This window comes from Mus caroli, unplaced genomic scaffold, assembly GCF_978045245.1.
Source record: "Mus caroli unplaced genomic scaffold, Mus_caroli_1 scaffold_9, whole genome shotgun sequence".
Classification (NCBI taxonomy): domain Eukaryota; kingdom Metazoa; phylum Chordata; class Mammalia; order Rodentia; family Muridae; genus Mus; species Mus caroli.
Genome location: NW_028227264.1, coordinates 38,134,215 through 38,154,506, shown reverse-complemented (window position 1 = coordinate 38,154,506; position 20,292 = coordinate 38,134,215). Strand labels below are relative to the sequence as shown.

The following is a 20,292-nucleotide window of genomic DNA, read 5'->3' as shown; positions in this document are numbered from 1 at the left end:
GTACATAAGGTTGAAAAAGCCCTGTCCTTCCTTCTTTATCTTTCCATTGTAAGGATTTTGCACTTATAGTTGGGGTAGCCTCATATCCTAATCCTTGTAAGCTATGTGACGATTGATTAACAGGCCAAGAAGCAGGCCACCAATTGCTGGATATAATGCTTTTATCTGCTCCTGTATCCATTATACCTTGAAAGTTTTTTCCTTCTATTTGTAATTGTAAAGTGGGACGATTATCCAAATCTAAAGATATGTAGGCCACATTAGTTCCTGTAGAACCGAATCCCTTATCCCCTCGGGGATTCTGGCTACTAGGGAACATGTTATGCAAACTAGGAAGAATCAGCAATTGAGCAATGCGATCTCCAGGAGAAATGGCTATGATACCTCAGGGTGCAGAATACATAATCTTAACTTCTCCCTCATAATCTGAGTCTATAACTCTGGGATGTATCATCAATCCTTTCAAAGCAGAAGAGGACCTACCCAACAGTAGGCCCACTGTATCCTTTGGTAAGGGACCTCTAAAATCTGATGAAATAGGTTGGTACCCCATTTGAGGTGTAAGAGTTACTCTGGAGGTGGCACAGATGTCCAATCCTGCTGAACCTGGAGTGGCTCTCCTCGGTCTCTGGGTGGTCTCATGGACACTGTGGTCTGAAATGCCCCATACATTTGGGGGCCCTGGGGACAGGGGCCCCTCACTCCATTTTTTGCTGTTGTACTTTAAACTGAGGTATTGGCCTTCCTTTTATATCTCTGACTGATCTACATTCATTTGCCCAATGTCTTCCTTTCCCACATTTTGGGCAAATACCTGGTACTGTCTTTTCAAACCTACTCTTTCTACCCTTTGTACACTGCTGTTTGTCCACAATTATAGCAGGTTATTTCTTTTGTTTGCACCATCAAAACTGCGGCAGCCAGCCCTGCTTGGTCGGTGAAAATAGGACATCCCAGCAAGGAGAATCTAACCTCTCTCCAAACCTCCGGACAGAAGGTCCGCCTATAGGTGGCTGCCGAGGAGGCATAGGGAGGGGGCGCAGAAGCTAATTCGCCTTCCTCCTCTGCCTCGGCTCTTTTATTTTGTCCTTTCTGTCCACCTGATAACACTGTGTCTCCTTTCTTTTTCTTTTTTCTTTTTAAGCCCTTCTCCTCTTCCGACATACTTTCTTGTTGCTCTGTAGGATTTTCTGACCTGTCTTGACTGCCTCTACACACAGTTTCAAACAGTAACAGAGTCCATATATCAGAACAAACAAGACCAAAACTATCAGACCTACCCACAAAGGGTCAATGGGAGAAAAAAGCATAACTCATGAACCTTAACTTGTCCCAAAGCTGGGAACCTTATCGTCTCAATCCTTTCTTTCCTTCTCCTCTCTCTTTCCCTTCTCTCCTTCCTTCCTTTCCTTTCCTTTCCTTTTCTTTCCTTTCCTTTCCTTTCCTTTCCTTTCCTTTCCTTTCCTTTCCTTTCCTTTCCTTTCTTTCCCTTTTTCTTTCCTTCACTATTTCCTTTTCTTTAACACTGATTCCTTTTATTTTTCCTCCCTTTTCTTTTCCTTTTTCTTAAAAAACATATCCCCCTTTAACCCGGGGATCAATTTGGGAGACTTACTGGTACCACTGTTCCTCAGCTGAAGAGTTCTGAATCCACGAGTCGGATCCTTCTCAGCAGTCTGTTTTGCAGGAACACTTCATTACTACCATTTCCCAGCTGAAGAGTTCTGAATTCACGCCAGATCCTTCTCAGCAGTCTGTTTTACGGGAACACTTTATTAACCGCTCCTTCCCCGCGATGCAGTTCTGAATCCTCCCTGTAGCAGGGGGGTCTTCGCTCGTGCCTGAAGATGTTTCTTTTCCTGGGTTTCGGCACCACTTCTTGCGTGCGCCAGACTCGCCAGCAAGAATGACACTGCAACAGGATCCTTCTGCACACGTTTATTGGGAGAGCTTGATTGCAGAGGCGAAGAGACACCCCAAGCCCAGAACTGGTCCTGCTTATATAGGCCTAGGAGAGGCGTGTCTCACACCCAGATTGGTTATGCTTACCACCTCATTTGCATGTCTACATCTGATTGGTTAACGTGTCTCTCATCTGATTGGTTAACTTGTCTCTCATCTGATTGGTTAACTCTCACAATCTCATCTTGGCAAAAAAACTTTTCTGCCTATGTATGTGTGGTGGCCAGTGGTAGCCAACGCCACCCTGCAACAGCACATGTGGCTTCCCACACCTTAGTTACGATTTCCATTGCTTTCACAAAACACCATGACAAAAGCAACTTGGAAAGGAAAAGGTTTGTTTGGCTTACACTTCCATATTGCTGTTCATCATCAGAGGAAATCAGTCAGGACAGGAACTCAAACAGGGAAGGAACCTGGAGGCAGGAGCAGATGCAGAAGCCATGGAGGGTGCTACTTACTGGCTTGCTCAGTCTACTTTCTTATATAACCCAGGAATGCCAGCTCAGGGATGGCACCACCCACAGTGGGCTGGGTTCCCCTCCATCAGTCCCAAATAAGAAAATGCCTTACACACCTGCCTATAATTTAACCTTCTCGAACCATTTTTAAAATTGAGGTTCCCTTCTCTCTGATGACTTTAGGTTGTATCATGTTGACATGAAACTATCCAGCACATAGCCTTTGCCTACCTCTTCTCACTGGAGCATCTCACTGCCCAGGTCCCAGGCTAATGACTTTCTAGTTCTTACAAAGCCAGTTAAATGTATATGTTGGAGTAGTACTCTGGCTGGTTTTTATGTCAACTTCACACAAGCTAGTCATTTGAGAGGAAGGAACCACAATTGAGAAAATGTCTCTATAACTTCTGGTTGTAGCATTGGAAACTCTAAGACAGAAGTTGGTATCAGGAGTTGGGTATTGCTGTGATAGGCCTACCCATGTTTTTTCTGTAGAAATGTAGATTTTAGGAGTTGGATAACAGAAAGCTGGTGATAATGTAATAGAACAAGGGGGCCATGTTCTAGCTCCAGCAAGCAGCAGAACTAGGCAACTTCTGCCATGTCATTTTGGCTTTAGAGTCAAGAATAGAAGGGACTACTGAGACAACTGGTTAGCTGGAGCTAAGAAATTAGCAGTGATTAAGAAGAGACCAGCATCACTGAGGTGAAATCTTCTGGGACATGTTTTGTGAGAGCACAAAGAAGCTGTCTTCTAGGTGGCTGGACTTGGTAGTAAGAATTGCTCAGGTGGTATTGGTTTTGGAAGGCATGAAAGGGTCAATGAGAACAGCCGAGGTTTGGAACTGTGAGGGCCCTGAGGTCACTGGTGAAGGTGCAGCCTCAGTTGCAGTTGATAGCCCAGTACTGTAGGAGTCATGCAAAAGAGTTGAGGCTTGGAACCATGAAGGAAGTCCATGAGAGGCTACTGGCGAAGCCTAGTTGCAGTAGAAGACTCCAGCCAATTGGAGATGCCAGTACCATGGAATGACCACAAATAACAGCAGCAACAGTGAAGTCAGAGTGCTATAGAGGGCAAAGCTGGAGAAGTAACCCAAGCCCTTTGGAGGAGCCTGGATCATGTGTGGATCCCAGACACTGGAACAAGAATCTAATGTTGAGTTGCCTTGTAGACTCCAAGATGTTACATATGCTAGAGTCATGGGATACCTGCCAAGGAAAGCTGCTAACAGAGAGTAGAACCAGCCCAGAAGGAAGTTTGGTTGCTGTCAACAAGAATTAAAGGAGTTGGAAATCTGAATAGTGCTTTGACATCAGACATGGAGATGCAGTTTGGAGTTTGCCCAGTTGTTCTTTTGGTCTGGTCTGGTCCCATATTCCTTCACTATGTTGTTTTGGAGTGGTAATGTATATCCTTGTGAAGTTTGCGGTATGTGATCTGCCTTTTGACTTTATAGGGGATTGTAGTTAAGTGACTGGGTTTCAGAAAAGACTTGACTTTGGGCTTTTAACATTGTCGCGACTGCTATAGACTTTGGGGACTTTTGAACTTCCACTAAATGTATTTTGAATTATGATATGTTTACCAATGGCCCCCAAAGACTTATGTGTTTGAATAAGCCTATGGGGGCCAGGGAGTGAAATGTGGTTTGAATATGCTTAGCCCAGGGAATGGTACTATTAGGAGGTATGGCCTTGTTGGAAGTGTCACTGTGGGGGTCGTCTCCTTTGGGACCCTCCTCCTAGCCACTTGAAAGCCAGTCTTTTCCCACTTGCCTTCAGAATATATAGAACTTGTACCTCCTCCAGCACCATCTGACCTGGATGCTGCCATGCTTCTTGCTTTGATGATAATAGATTGAACCTCTGAACCTTTAAGTCAGCACCAAAAATGTAATTTTTAAGAGTTGCCTTGGTCATTGTGTCTCTTCACAGCAATGGAAACTCCAAGACATCTTAACAAATTAAGGGAATGCTTAATGAAATTACTTTTGAGCTAGTTTGTGTGTGTGTGTGTGTGTGTGTTTACAAATGCAGAGGCCAAAGCAGGATGTCTGGTGTCTTCCTTATTAATTTCTCCTTTATTACCCCGAGACAGAGTCTCTCAACCAACTGGAATCTTGTCATTTCTGCTAGGCTGGCTAACTACAGAGCTCATGGAACCTGAATTTCCACCTCTCAATACACATCCTTGCCTGGCTTTTTAAAAATTTAATGTAGGTGTTGGGGATTTGAAGTTATAAGCATGTTATAGCACAGACATTTTTACCCACTGGAAAATTTTCCTAGTGCTTTTTGAGATAAATGCTAAAAAATAAAATTTCTTCAGTACTACTAAAAATGGATCTGTGTGACCCGAGGAAAAACAAAACTATTAACAGCTGCCTTATGATACAAAATGATTACTATTGAAATACCATGTTGCTACTATGATATATGTGAAAGTTCTGACACTACAGACAGCTCCAGCCCCCCTACAAATAAAAAGATCCCACAAAGTGAGGATTGACTATGGTTTAAAAAGACTTGTGAAGGATAGGATTTGTATCTCTTTGGTTCCATAATTGTTATGTTATTTCCAGAAAGTTAATCTCTTATTTATAAAAGTACATATTTAAATTCTGGCAGTGGTTAGGCATGGTGGTACATACCTTTAATCCTAGCACTGGGGAGGCAGAGGCAGCCTGTTTCACAGAGTAAGTTCCAGGGAAGCTGGAGCTACACAGAGAGACCCTGTCTAAATAAAAATAAAACTAAACCCTCTGGCAGTGGGAAACTCCTCTATGGTGCTAAGCAGCTGGGAATCTATGAGCCCCTTCTATGGGAAAATAATCGGCATTTAAGCTTTTAAAAAGAAGGAAATGTTGCTTTGCTTCCCCTCCGCAGTCTTAGTCTAAAAGTCTGACTGCATGGAAGTGAAATTCCTCTTACTGGCAGCAACCAATCTGATCTAAAAGGTGATGCTAAATTTTGTCTAGAATATTCTGCTGTCTTAAAAAAGCTAATCCCAAAGTTTTGGTAAAAGAACGGAAGTCAGGTTATAAGCATTAGCCAAGTTTACCATTCTCCTCCAAGACAGCTAGCGTATACATGTAGCCCAAGTTGAACTAGAATTTGCAGGTGCCCTGCCTCAGCCTCCCAGAGGCCTGGGGGGTTACAGTTAGAGGGCAGCATACCTGGTGTTTGTTTGATAGGATCTTTTGTAGCCCAGCTGGCCTCAGATCTACCAGGTAAATGACCTTGAACTCCAGGCCGTCCTGCATCCACCTTCTAAGCGCATGCTTACTGTGCTGTGTTTATGTGGTGCTGAGGATGGAATCCAGGCCTCCTCCATGCTAGGCAAGTACTCTACCAATTGTGCTACATCTCTAGGCCCCACATTTACCTCATTAGAATTCAGGAAAGCCTAGGGTTAGATGGAACCCGTGTTGCTTATAGAACTGATGAAGAGAATTCTACTTATGGCAAGATAAAAGTCATAGCACTGTATTTCATATTTTATTCAATTTTTAATTTGGTTTCCATTATTAACTCTCAAAACAAAGGATTTCCAGTTTAAAAAACAATGCACTGACCACATAATTCCTTTTTCATTTTATACAGTTATACAAATATCCTAAATACACATTTGTGTTCAAGGGATGGCAAATAAGATTAACTGTACAGTACATAAGGAAAGAAAATATTTTAAGCATATTTAGAAGCAATAGAAATGTCTATACAAAACAAGCAAAATGGAATAAATTTTTTTATTTTATTTTTAAAGTATTGCAACAGGCCCACAGGTTTGTAACAAAAATGTCTTTGCACAGTTCCTCACAATGCCCCGTTAGTAGCTATAGCAAGACAGCGGTCTTTAGAAAAGAATGTTTCAAAAATGCTACACATGGTACTATTTGCACAGTTTGATCAAAGTAACAAATCTACCTTTGAGTCAAGCAAAACCTAGAGGAGATATACCAACAACGTGAAAATCATTGTATAAAATTCATTGCACATTATTTTACTCAGTTATTTGAAAAGTAAAAAAGTGTATTTACAAAATATTTTGCAGTCAAAATTATAAAGTGAGTGGATATCTCTAAGCAACACATCCTGATACAGACAGTTTAAGGAATACACACGAATGACTTTAAGAGGTTTTCAGTGTTCCTTCCACAGGGAAGTAAACATGATCTGTTCAAATGGATTTACAAGATGGTACATAAACTGGAGCAAATCCAACACCTGTATTATTATAAAACAATGTTCAAAGGTGAAATGATGAGGAATTTGTACATTGTAAGAAGTGAGCTATCCAGAGAGCAGCATGTATCCTTTTTAATTCTGTTAGCAGAAATCTTCATAGTCTTGGATGGCAGACAGACAGTGAACATCTTTGACTTGATGGAGGTTGAGAAAGCACCATGCAGAGGAACTGAGTGGTAAACACTGAGCAGAGAGCACCTGGGATTCTGTGACACTGCTAACTTAAAACTGGTCCAGTAACTGTCGCAGGTATGGTGCCTTGGATAATTCTCTGTTTACTCGTGAGAGTTTGAAAAGTACCGGGCAGTTGAGAGAAACACATGGGATATGTCGGTCAAAGGAACCTGTACAGTTCCTGCATATCTGAAGATGGAAGAAAACAGAACAATAGGAATGCTTCTGTGTGTATATACACACATACATACACACGCACACATACACACATACATACATACATACACACACACACACCCCCCTATGTAAATAACATGTTTTTAGATTCCTTCTTTTCTGCTACCTGAGTTAACTGGCAATCTTAACTCAGTACAGAGAATTCCGTCTGTTTCCTATCTCAGAAGCCTAGCCATATTTCATGGAAAGTACAAAACGGTCTCAAGATTCATTTTATTTCTTGGTTCACTTTCATTTACAATACTACCTTGTTACACTGAAAGGCACAGGCAGGCTACCTGTGCTTGCCCAGACTACTGAACCAGAACCCAGCACCTGGAAGAGCCCTGTCTCAGATCTAGTCCTATAAGACTGACCTAAGCCACTGAGACTTACACACACTGCTGACAAAGTCACAACTGAGGATTATGATTTAAAACATGAGCAACCAAAGCAGTAACCAACACTGTGATTCTATTAAACGAAGGTGCTTATGTATAGCAAACGATAGTGGGTTGGGAGAAAATGTTAGGAAACTATTCATGTGATAAGAAATACCTACAATGAACACAAACTTAACGGCAAGCCCCTAAAATATGAAAAAGCAGCTAACATCACTAACAAGCAGGATAATAAGACCGCAGTGGAGATATGGGGGTACTGGCACATTCTTATAATCCTTGACTCTGGAGCGTCCTGAGTTCCAGGCTAGCCAGGGCTATAACATTCTCTCTCAAAAAACCAAAACCAACAAACAAATCTACAAGGAGATATCAGTTAATCTCAATTAGAATAGTTATTTTTAAAAAAGATATTAATGAATCAGAAGACAGTATGGGGACATTAACATTTAGGAATAGAACTAGTTGTGATGCAAGTATTTCTACTACTGAGCATATATCTAACTGAATGAAATCACTATATCAAAGACACACTCAACTCCTATGTTAATTGTAGGTTCTATTTTCAACCATCAAGATATGGCATCACCTGAGGTTTGTAGCAACAGATGAATAGGAAAAATAAGGCATACCTACAAAATAGAATATTGTTCAGTCATAAAGGAAAGCCCGTCATTTGTAGCAATAAGGATGCAACCAACTGAAATAAGCCAGATACATAAGAAAAACCCGCCACATCTTCATATATAGAAATTTAAATTGGTCACATCTCATAGAAATAAAGAGTGTAATAATGATCACTAGAGGATTGGGAGAGAAGAAACAAACAAAGGCTGCATAACAGGTATCAAAATACACTTACATTGGAAGAATAAGTTCTAGTCTTGAACACAGCATGGTGATAACAATCTATAGTAATTATCCCAAAGGAGGTAGAAAAGAGGCCTTTGCTTAATCCCCAGTGCTGATACACATAAACCGAGTGCAGTGGTGCATACCCATAACCCCAGCATGCAGGAGCTAGAGGCAGCACAAGTTTAAAGTCATCCTCAGCCAGACAGCAAGTTTGAGACCAGCTCTGGATATAAGGCCCGTTGGCCAAAAAGGGGAGGAGAGGATATTACTAATACAAAGAAATGTCAATTAACCTGATCCAATGATTGCATACTGGCCACACACTAAGTCATCACATTCTAATACATAAACATGTATAAGGTGTTAATAAGGAAAAATGTAATGGAAGAAGGGGTTGAGTTCCAGGGCCACTAAGCAGCAGACTTGGTAGCTTTGACCACACGGTTCTGGCTTTAGAGTCAAGGATGCAAGAAAGACATTGCTGAATCTCCCTCAAGTGGTTAAGGAAAGCCACTAAGGCTAGGGGAACATCATGGGGTCTCTGTATGGAGGTTCAGAGAGACCATTGTATGATGCTGTGAAAGTGAAGCCTGGATTGCCTTGGGGACCCCAGGATGTTGGAGATCCAGAGCCATGGGATACCTGGCAAGGAGGGCTGCTAACAGGATGTGCGACCAGCTTGTTGCAGTCAACAAAGCTGATATAAGGTAGAAATCTGAAGAGTGCACACCAGACAGAGATACAGAATTTGGACTTTGCCCTGCTGGATTTTAGTTTTGCTTTGGTCCAGTATTTCCCCAGTTTCCTTTCCTACGCTTGGACTGATAACATATATTCTATGCCATGATCTGTTGAGAGTATGCCATCTGCATACAGAGCATTACAGTTAAGAGATTGCCATGAGTCTCAGAAGAGACTTTGAACTTTCTACTTTTAACGTGTTGAGACTCTGATAGACTTTTGAAGTCAGATTGAATGCATGGAATGTGGTAGTTTGAATGAGAAGGGTCCTCATAGGACCATAGATTTGAATGCTTGGTCACCAGAGAGTGACAGACACTATGTGAAAGGCTTAGGAGGTTTGGCCTTTTTGGAAAAGTGTGAAACTGTAAGCTAGACCTCAGTCACATGCTTTCTTTTTAAAGAGTTGCCTTATCACGGTGTCTCTGCACAGCAGTAGGATCCTTACTAAGTGCTTAAGAATAATTAATCACAGAACACATTTCTAGCAAAGGGGAAACATTATGATGCCTTGCACAATCAGGTATAAATGATGCCTAGCTTCAAGTCATAAATGTAGTTAAAATGATTACTAAGTATGAAAACTAGTTTAAACCAATACTAGTGAGAACTCTTCAGAGTCAAGGAAATACAGAACAACTATGTGGTTAGAAAAGGGGCCAAAGGTGCAAGCATTCAGTCTTAGCTACTTTGGAGTCTCAGGTAGGAAGATGACCTGAATTAAGCAGTTCTTAGGCCAGCCAGCTTAGACTGCCATTTCAGAATCGAGTGAGACAGCATTAGACTGTGATTAAGGAGATGAACAAGCTCTAGTTCATTGGTGCAAGGGGTTCTGGTTTAAACATGGCTCACAAGGCACTGAAATTTCGATCTGTAAAATGCCTGTCAACTGAAGGCACATTTTCCTAAGCACACTGGTCACTGTATCTAATGTCACATTATTACCACAAGCAAATTGTTTAGAAGCAGATACTCTGCAAAGGCAGTGTACTATTCTAGGAAGCATCTTGCTAATTATATCTTTGCCAAGAGCCTCCATCTATCCCCATTAGAGCACCCCTGTGCTGCCACACTAAGGTGCCAGGATGAACTGATGACTAGGTAAGACCTTTCCATGCCTGCTGGTAAGTGCTCTAGCCTGGGACCCTTAACTTGCTACGTTTAGCTGACATGTTTACTTGCAAGGCTTTTACTGGAGATTAAACCCAGAGTGTTACAGCTTGATTTACACTTTAATTTAAAATTCTAACACAAAAGGATACCTATGTTTTACCTTAAGAAGGCAGACATTTAAAAAATATCATTGTGAGGTCACAGACCCTGGAGGCAGACCTATAGCCACCGCTTTACTAACTAGTATAATCTCTACATTCTAAACATCTGTCCTTATACCTGCAGATAAGTGTAGTGTTCATCCCTCATCAAGGAAACTTCTCTGTGCAAGAGAATCAATATAGAAAGCCACACGCAATCCAAATGCAGTCTTGGAGCACAGAGAACATTTTGGGAGAGAGGGCAGAAAGGTTGTAAGAATTAGAGAATCAGGGAGTTTGCCTTGCCTAGCAATGTCAGTAGATACACTTCTAAAGTCTAATCAATATGACTGCCCAAACATGAACAGACAGACATATTCAAGTTGACTAACTCCAACAAAGAACTATAGCAACTCTAGGAATACTGAGAGCAAGAGAAATATAGTCTTTCTCTTTGGAAGACTCCATCAATTGGGGAAATCAAACCCAGATCACCCCTAGCTGATCTCCTTGGTCTGGCCATGGACAACTGAGGGGGCCCAGGCTCCCCTGGCCTGACCACTGCCATCTCTGACAGGGAGCTTTTCGTAGTCATCACAGTATTAGGACACTCAATCTCCTGCCTTCTGGACAATGGGGCCACATTTTCAGTTCTGACAAAGTTCTGGGGACTCACCTCTCCTCATTCCTCTATTGTTGGAATAGCGGGACAGCCTTACCAGGCTCACCAAACCTCACCACTTAGCTATATATTTCAGGATATCCTTCTTACCCATTCCTTTCTAGCGGTACCAACCTGTCCCAGCCCTTGCTGGGAAGGGCCCTCCTAGCCAAAATGGGAGCTACTATTTCTTTTGCTCCCTACATCTGCTTGACCTCAAACTCACCAGTTGTTCCCCTCCTGTTCTCCAAACCACACACTTTGACATACCTTTTCCCTTACTAACCTCTCTCAGGTAGATCCCTGGGTATGGGATACCCCAGCCCCTTTATAGCCAAACATCTACCCAACTTATTTGGACCATCCTACCCCAGGGGGTCCAGGACAGCCCAAATCTATTTGGCCAGGTTCTGGCCTCTCACTTATCTCTCCCTAAATCCAAGCTTATACAATATGTAGATGATCTTTTTCTTTGTAGTCCATCCCTGCAAATCAGCCAGGCAGACACCTCTACCTTATTAAATTGTCAGGCAAGGGATATAGAGTCTCATATTTAAGGTCCAGCTGTTTACTCCTCAAGCTACTTATCTGGGATTAGCCAAGGCCACTACCACAGATAGAAAACACTTAATCCAGTCATGTACAGTCCCACTAGCAAGCATGAAATTCTATTCTTCTCAGGGATATCTGGTTTCTTATGCTCCTAGATTCCGTCTCTCTCTTCTTGACCACCTTATATAAGGTGGCCCTTGACCCCTCACATGAACCCTTTCTTGAACCCATTACTAAGCCATCCCAGCAACTTGAACAGGCCCTCCTCCAGGCTCCAGTTAAGTATCATTAATTGTCCAAGGAACCCCTTATACTTTTCACTTTAAAGTCAGAGCCAGATGGCTGAAGCTGCCACGTTCTGCTGCTTGGTAGGGTTGAAATATGGCCCCGTTTTTCTATTACATCCTTCACTGCCTAAATTTAACTTTCCTGAAACTTGCTCTGTAGACTGACCTTGAACTCAGAGATCTGATGGCTCTGTCACCTGGATGCTGGGATTAAAGGCATGTACCACCACCCTTTTCCTTTTCATAAGATCTTTGTAAGTTCTGGATTGTAATTTATTCCAGACATAGTCAAGTTGACAACCAAGAATAGCCATCACAACCCATCTCTTGTCAATTTGACATAACCAAATATCTTTATGTCCAAATGAAAACAATTACCAGGTCATAATAGCACCTAACATGATATAACTATCCCTAGTTCAACTTTAAACACATAAACAATAAACTTTAAGTTGGGTGGGATCTTGCCCCAAAGTCACCACTCCTTTAATTACATGTAATATCCCTGAATGGAGATTTAGCTCCATTCCACTTCCTGTTGCCTCTTTAATCCTTGAACCATGCACTTTGTATTTTTCCTTTCTAAGCTTGCTACACTTGATAAAAATGTTCCTCATAAGAGTGAACCAAAGGACAAAGTCTAAGTAGGCTTTTCTGAGACTTCCTTTGTCAATTCAATTAATCTAAGTATTTTTACCTTAGCCTCAGGAAAGCTCTTTGGACAAGGACAAAAAGCAGCCATATTCTTCACTAAAATTAAAAGAACCATCTCTAGGCAACATACTAAAATTCTTCTCCTCTGAAACCTATTGAGCCAGACACCCTCAGCACCACCATCCTCTATGCTACTACAAGAATGGCCCACTAAGCATCATTTAAAACATTCTACTGCTTTCCAACATCCGAAAATCCATATTCCTACAAGCAAAAACATGGGTCAGGCCTATCACAGCAATACTCCAGTCCCTGATACCAAGAAGCAGTGATAGTTTTAGAAAGCTCAGATCTAAGTGGCAGGATGTAAGTAAGTTTTAATAAAGTGAGATAAAACCTGGCTATTAGGGTGAAAGATCTAATGCAGATACTAGATGCGGTGATCCTTGCCAGGATACCTCTGGGAACAGAGCTGTAATGCTTTTGCTGGGGAAACTCTTCCCCTCTGGGTGCAGAACTGTAACACTTGTAGTGAGGGAAACCTCCCTTCCTGGAGCAGAACTGTTATATTTGCACTGAAGAAAACTTTCCCTGCAGAGCTGTAACACATTATTTTTAAATAAAAGATATTAGGTAGATGGCCATTGTAATCTAGGCTTAATAAACAATATTCAATCCCATAAAACAAAAAAGTAAATTATAAAATAACTTAAACCATTTTTACTTTAAAATTGCAGTGTTAATTAAAAAATATTAATATTTATTTGTGTGTCCCTGACTGAGCTTATTTGTATAATATTTGTGAAGGTCCCCATAGAGGCCAGAAGGCACTGGATCCTGGGAACAGGAGTTCCAACTGTCTGTAATATGGGTGCTAGGAACTGCCAGAGCAGTAGGCACTTGTAGTCCCTGAGCCATTTCTCTACCACCAACTGTACTAGGAGTCTCTGTGGTTAGAATGCTCACTTCACTGTTCACACTGGATTCACATCTCATTCTACCCTGAAGAGCTGATGCTGTCTCCCTGAAGAATCAGACCGTTTGGGTGTTGGGATCTGCTGATCAAGGCTGTACCTTTATAAGCTGCTCCTGTTTACGCTCCAATTCTCGAATTTCTTGATTGAGGATGATTGCTACATGCTGAGGCTGGCTCCGACATTTACTACAGATACCATGCTGAGTCAGGTCATCACACACAGGACAGTGCAAAGTAGTGAAATACTGAGAGATAGTGCCTTTCCGCCCTTCGAGTTCACTTCTGGAGGAGCTTGTAGCTTTCTGGATCTATAAATACATCAGTTCAGAAGTAAGTCACAGTGGTCTTCACAGCAGAGCAGCTACTCACCTAATTATAGTTTTCTCTTTCTCTCCTTTAACAAATGTTCAAAAACTGTTTTAAGTAAGGGAGTTATAGGAGTGATCAAAGTCTTTATGGACCAAAGTCTTTTTAAGACTTATATAGACCTTACATTGTAAAAGATTTTATTTATTTTACATGTATGAATGTTTTACCTGCTTGCATATATGTGTAATACATATATTCCTGTTGGATATCCTGGAACTGGGGCTATAGGTGGTTGTGAGTTACGATATGATGCTAGAAATTGAACCTGGGTCCTCTATATGAGTAAAAAGTACTGTCAACCTAGACTATGTGTGCAGCCCCTGAGCTGACACACCACTATCATCAGATGTCTTGTTTTGTTAGTCAGGAGAGTGTGGAAGTTCCAATGAAAGTAAATACAAAGCATTTCAAGTTAATTGGATACACATCCCCAGGAATTCTTTAGCTGGCATAGTATGTTTCAGAGATCAGGTATTCTTTTCACATGGAAATAATATTCTGTTCTCGGAGTTTATAAGATCACTTTGCATAAATAAGGAGTAAAGCATTTTAGAAATGTCACTGACCTAGAATTCTTGCTGGTCATGCAATTATAAAAAAAACCCAAAAACTGCATTTCCTGGCTTCTAGCCAGGATAGAGCATTTTATAATAACCAGCAAAGCTTCTCTAAAGTAGTTCTAACCTTAGTTTCCTTGCTTATGTTTCCCCTTCTTTCTAAAAATGTAATATAGTTTAAAAAAATGAGTTTTCTTTATTAGTTTGGCTGAATACTATGAATTATTGACAAATGACTGAGCACATTTGAAGTAAATTCTCACAAACAGATAAAAAATGAATACTCTTTTAGAAAAATGTGCCCCAGGTGCTTCGACTTTTATATTACCTTTTCAGGCACCTAAACTAAGCAAGAAGAGTTCAAGCAAAGCTCTGTTCTAAGCTTCCACACCGGGCATTTTACTCAAGTGAAATGGTATTTGGAATCAGTTCTTTCATCTGTTTTTTGCTGGATTATGTCTAGATACTAAATCCCATGTACTCTTTTCCTAGAGAGAGGATCTGGCTAGGTTAACCTCAAGTTCAGCATGTTCCTGCTCCAGTTTCCACAGTTCTGGAAGTGCAGGTGTCCGCCACCATCTGGCTTATATCCCATGCATTTTAAGTGTGCTGTGTATAGCATGTGGAGCTCACAGCCTGGTTTCAGGTACTTACTTCCACTGTCTTCACTCCCCCGACCCGCTGAGACAGGGTCTCTTACTAAATTTGGAGCTAGACTGGCTAGACTGGCTGGTTATCCAGCACTGGAACTCTCTTATCTTACCTCTGCCTCCCGGTGTTTAGGCACGCACTGTCTATCGACCATTCGATGTGGGCGCTAGGGATCTGAACTCAAGTCATCTTGTTAGTGGCAGCAACCACTATGCTTATTAAGTCATATCCTCGGTCCCCGCCAATGTATTTCTTTCTTTTTATAAAAAAAATTTATTAATGTATATGAGTCACTGTAGCTGTCTTTAGTCACATCAGAAGAGGGCATCAGATCCCATTACAGATGGTTGTGAGCAACCATGTGGTTGCTGAGGATTGAACTCAAGAGCTCTGGAAGAGCAGTCAGTGCTCTTAACCGCTGAGCCATCTCTCCAGCCCTCCTATGCATTTCTTAAATATCTACTTAAAGGGCTGGGGCGATGTCTCAGTGGTTAAGAGCACCTGCTGTTCTTACAGAGGACCCCAGTTCAGTTCCCAGCACAAACAAGGCAACCCACAAACATCTGTAACTCCAGTTTCAGGATATCTGATGCCCTCTTCTGATTTCCACTGTTATCAGACACATCCATGTGCATATACACCCATATAAACAAAAACACTCATAAAATCTTAAAAAACAAAAAAAAAACCTTCCCATTTTGAAGTAATTTTGTAATTCACTTTTTTTTTCACTAGCTGATTTATTGAGTTGTCAATAAAAGGCCAATCAGCACTGAAACTCTTGGGGATTCATTGAATGTTTCTACGGTTTGGAACTTGCTAGAAGCTGAGACGGTACACACAGATATTTATAATCTCTCCTCCAGGAAGCCTGGCAAGCACGGCATCTGTGCAAGTTTCAATAATGGAGGATAATTTAGGATAATTTCTCACTGCACATACATAAAATACAGTTACATTGAATTCTGAAGTGAAGTATTTATAGGACATATGTTATTTAGTAAACTTACCCTTGGTAATTCTTGATACCAGCTGAAGACATCAATACCAATAAGAGAGAAGATTCTGGCCAGGGGTGGAAGAATTTGTTTGGTGATGTAGTAAGTGGCATTCAGCCTCAGAGTGGGATCCTGTAAGACTTCTGCTGGGCGCCTTATCAACTGGATAAGGGGTAGTCCAGGGGTCCCATAAATGATGACATATGGCACTCGTTCTCCAACTCGAGGCTCAGAGCGCCGATCATAAGCAAGCATTTTCCTGTTCAAATCCAAATTAAGTACACAGACTGTCAGAGAAGGCATCTTGCCAGCAAACTATTCAGAATTAAGCCTGAACCAAGAGCAATCCTTCAAATTAGATTGTTGATTCATTGAGAATTATGTACACTTTGCTCAGCTGATATCAAGTAGACAGTGCTATAGCAGTTTGAGACTTATGCTCTATAGCACTGTTACCTGGTTTAGGGATGAGTCCTTGGTGTTATTATATATCTAATAGTGAAAGAAGAGAGAAATTATCTAAACAATCTGACTGCAGAATGACATCTAAATGCTTTGCCATTTCAAATTTAAGGACTGTGAGTGATTCTGCTATGGAAGAAACAAATGTAATCAGACACATCAGCTTGGTTGCATTTAGTTTCCTAAGAAAAGCTCAGAAGGAGAAATCTTACAAAGCACAGGGGAACATTTGAATTTTCATGAGGTTAGTGTGGGAACATAGAGAAAACACTGCAGTTCTAACTAGCTGTCTTTCTCCTACTGTGTGGCAGGCGACCTCTGGACTGTACACTATGCACTATGTTATGCACAGAGGAACGGGCTGGAGTGCACATCATTACCTTGTAAGTTCAAGGGCTGGGACACAGGCTCCAGGCCTGTAAGAAAAACTTCCTCTGTACTCCTTGGCAAAGATAAAATCTTGTATGCTGGCCTTCCCTTCCACAAGCTTCATACATTGTCGCTGTACATACTGTTTAATTAGACTAATATCTCTTGTTTCGAACAGCAGCTTTAGAGAACGCTCAAGTATCTTAAAACAAAAAGATGCAGAAAAGATAAAATAACTCCCAGTATGTTTCAGTATTATTGTTAAGTTTTCTTTAAAAAGCTATCTGGTACTGGAATCAAACACACACACACACACACACACACACACACACACACACACACACACGCACGCACGCACGCACGCACGCACGCACACACGCACGCACGCACGCACGCACACACGCCCAATCCTGTGATTAGATACTAAAAATGATTAGAAACTGGAAGTATTTGAGACTTTATATAGCTTGTTATTTCTTAGACTATCACACAGTGTGAGAAAAATTATATTGGAATGATATTCAGAAGAAACATTTGCTATGTGAGGAAAACATAAAACTTTGTTTTTCTTAAATAGTCAAAGCACCTGGAGAACAAGAAATATAGAAATATGACAAAATATTATGTACTGAAAGAATCCAAGTTAGCTAAAGAAAAAATGAAAAATATAAATATCACCGATGAGTCACATAAAATAAAAAAATCTGCCTTTTGCCTATTTTAATAGTGCAGGTAAGCGATGGAGTCTCTGTATGCACGGTTTCAGATATAACATGACCCAGCGTGCAGTGGACTGACTTAGTGGACCCCTCAGTCAATCTGGAACGAACTGAGTTTCTCTGGAGGTACCTGAGGATTTCTTGTCTGAGTCCTGCTCCCTACTTCTTGGGAGCTGTTACACGAGAAGCTAGCCTATCTTCAAAGGCAATGCCCAAGAAACTCGTAATTTTGATAGAGATGTTGATAGAAAGGTATGGTAAGAGGTCTGAAACTAAACACTAAGGTAGAATAGTCTCCAATTAAAAATACAATTCTCACAATTCACGCTTCTCCGGTATTTTCATGTAATTCTGTGAGGCATAGTTCTTTAACTAGATGTATGTTTAAGGATAGCTACATTTCTTACTGCTGAGAACAACAGACACAGGACTCACCTTAGAAACAGCAGGGCAAGAGTCTCTTCTGACTGTTTCTATTCCTTTCGCATCAAATACCGGGTCCTTCTGATCCAGTGTTTCATACATGTAACCCACATATCTCTTTTTGGTTTGCAAAACACAGGGCAGATACACCTGTAGTAAAATGGACAAATGACTTACAGTACCTGTGTCCCCCAACTGGGACACATTCACTGTTACTGTTCTCTATATTCAGATGTCACTATAAAATATTTAAATATTCCCAATGAATTCCTATCTAAAACCTAGAATGCAAAAGCACACAGAACAAATTGCCATTCCTTCTTAAAATCCACTCCTTTCTGCACTAACTTGCTTCTACAAGTAAAATTGCTTTTCAAAAGCCACTGATCATATATTAACTTTAAATTACTTTATACTTAGAGACAGCACATAGCTAAAGTTCTAAGAATAAGCAATGAAGAGTTCCTAAAGGCGCACCCTTACTGGCCTCCTCTGGATCTGTCCAGAGAGTCTCGGCAAACACATGCACTTAACATTCTAGTCTTCTCCCTCCACTGCAAGCTTACCACATACACTGCTTTGCACGTTGTATATTTAAGTCAATAGCTTTCTAGAGTATGCCATTAAAATGTGGAAGGCTCGCCATCTGTCCTAGAGCCACAGAGAAGTCCATGGTAGAGAGGTAGTATGGCTCAGGTAACTGAGTACCCCCAGGACATGGAGGATGCTTTCAATCTTTAGGCATTTAGCTATAGTAAACCACCTCACATGATTTAATCTTTAGGATAAATCCTTTCACTTTAAATTATAAAATTTATCCTTTTTCTTCCCCTTAAGCTCCCTTCCAAAAACCTCCTCACTTAACATTTCTTATTTTTCTTTTTAAAAATAGAGTATATTTTTCGCAGAGTAGCGTGAATTTCCTAGGCTTAAGCAATTCTCTTTTGACAGCCTCCAGAGCAGCTACAGACATGTGGCATTATGCCTGGCCCATTTACTTTTTCTCAATCTGAAAGTACAAACCTTATGTTTGTCATGGTTAACATGGTAATAAACCATGTTTATATGGAATGCCCAGGCTTTATTGATAAACACATTAAAAGGCCTTAATATTTCAATTAAAAGGCAGGAATGACCAAAATGAGTTTAAAAAAATGAAACTATTCTAAGATCTATTAGAAATCTATTTAAACATAAGGGCTCAGAAAAGTTGGAAAAAAACCAAAACCCTAAAAACTAGAAAGTTACTCACATTAAAATTAACAAAAAGAAAGGTAGGAAAAGTGGTTTTCATTCAATACAAGGAATATTATAAAAAAATAAGGATAAAACCTAACAGCACAATAGTGAACGAAGGCAAATTCATGATTACAGTGGAGATTTTAGCATCTTCATCTCAGTGAGTGACAGAGATCAGTGAGAACAGGCAGACTTTCACAATACTACCATGAAAAAAATAAACCCTGAGCAACACTTCCTAGAGCATTCTAGCCATTGACCAGAAAAACCATAGTATTTCAAGGTCACATTAAATATTTACAAAGGCATACTATACCAAAGAAACAAATTTCAACAACTTTATGGACCACTAAAATAATACAAAGTATATTCTTTGACATAATGTAACCAAATTAAACCACCAACAAGGGATTTCTTACACAATTCCTAATGCTTAGAAATGAGCACATTTCTAAACAACCTATGGGTCAGTATCACTGAAATGAATAAATCAAGAAAACAAAAATGTTAAACTTGTACCTTAGCAGGTTTAGGCAGAAATTATTATATCTTTCAAAGTTTGTAGCAGATTAGAGAATCAATGAATCATATTTACAAATTAAGAGACTGGAAAACAAAGCAAACTAAACCCATAGCAAGCAGACCGACAGTGCACGTTTTCAAAGTAGTTTTTTTTTTTAAAGTACAATAAAGCAATAAATGTGTAGCTAGAATGAAGAAAAACAACCCATAAATTACCAATTATCACAATGATGGGATGCCACCAAAGACCATGAAGATCCTAAAGCAATAAAGAAACATGAAGGATTCCTGCCAACAAACAGGACAATGTAAAAGAAAGGAATGCCATGGCAACCAAAAGTCACTAAAACTGGCAAGGGAAGAAAACTGGGAAAATGAAATAGCTTTAATGATATTTTAGTTTAAATTAATCTTCCTGTAGATAAAATTCTGCTTCCAAATGGCTAAGTGATGCTAACAACCACTTAAGGAAGAAGTAATTGTATTAATTTTATACACTATTTATGTCTTTTAGAAAATACTTCAAAAATTTAAGTTAGTGT

General features: G+C 40.4%; 1 protein-coding gene across 5 annotated transcripts in view; it reads right to left on the bottom strand.

The window, feature by feature from the left end:
• Positions 1 to 5,918: 5,918 nt before the first annotated feature.
• The window catches only part of Rev3l (REV3 like, DNA directed polymerase zeta catalytic subunit), a 149,767-nt gene continuing 135,393 nt past the window's right edge, over positions 5,919 to 20,292 (bottom strand). For 4 of the 5 annotated variants that reach the window (XM_085842783.1, XM_085842784.1, XM_085842785.1 and 1 more), the window contains 5 exons: positions 18,002 to 18,139; positions 16,859 to 17,049; positions 16,029 to 16,275; positions 13,540 to 13,749; positions 5,919 to 7,034 (listed from right to left, as the gene is read on the bottom strand). In XM_085842783.1, coding sequence (XP_085698909.1) covers positions 6,894 to 7,034; positions 13,540 to 13,749; positions 16,029 to 16,275; positions 16,859 to 17,049; positions 18,002 to 18,139 — 927 coding nt within the window. In that variant the 3' untranslated portion in view covers positions 5,919 to 6,893. Of the gene's footprint in view, positions 7,035 to 13,539; positions 13,750 to 16,028; positions 16,276 to 16,858; positions 17,050 to 18,001; positions 18,140 to 20,292 lie in introns of those variants that run through there. The other variant, XR_015048410.1, reaches the window with a different exon arrangement.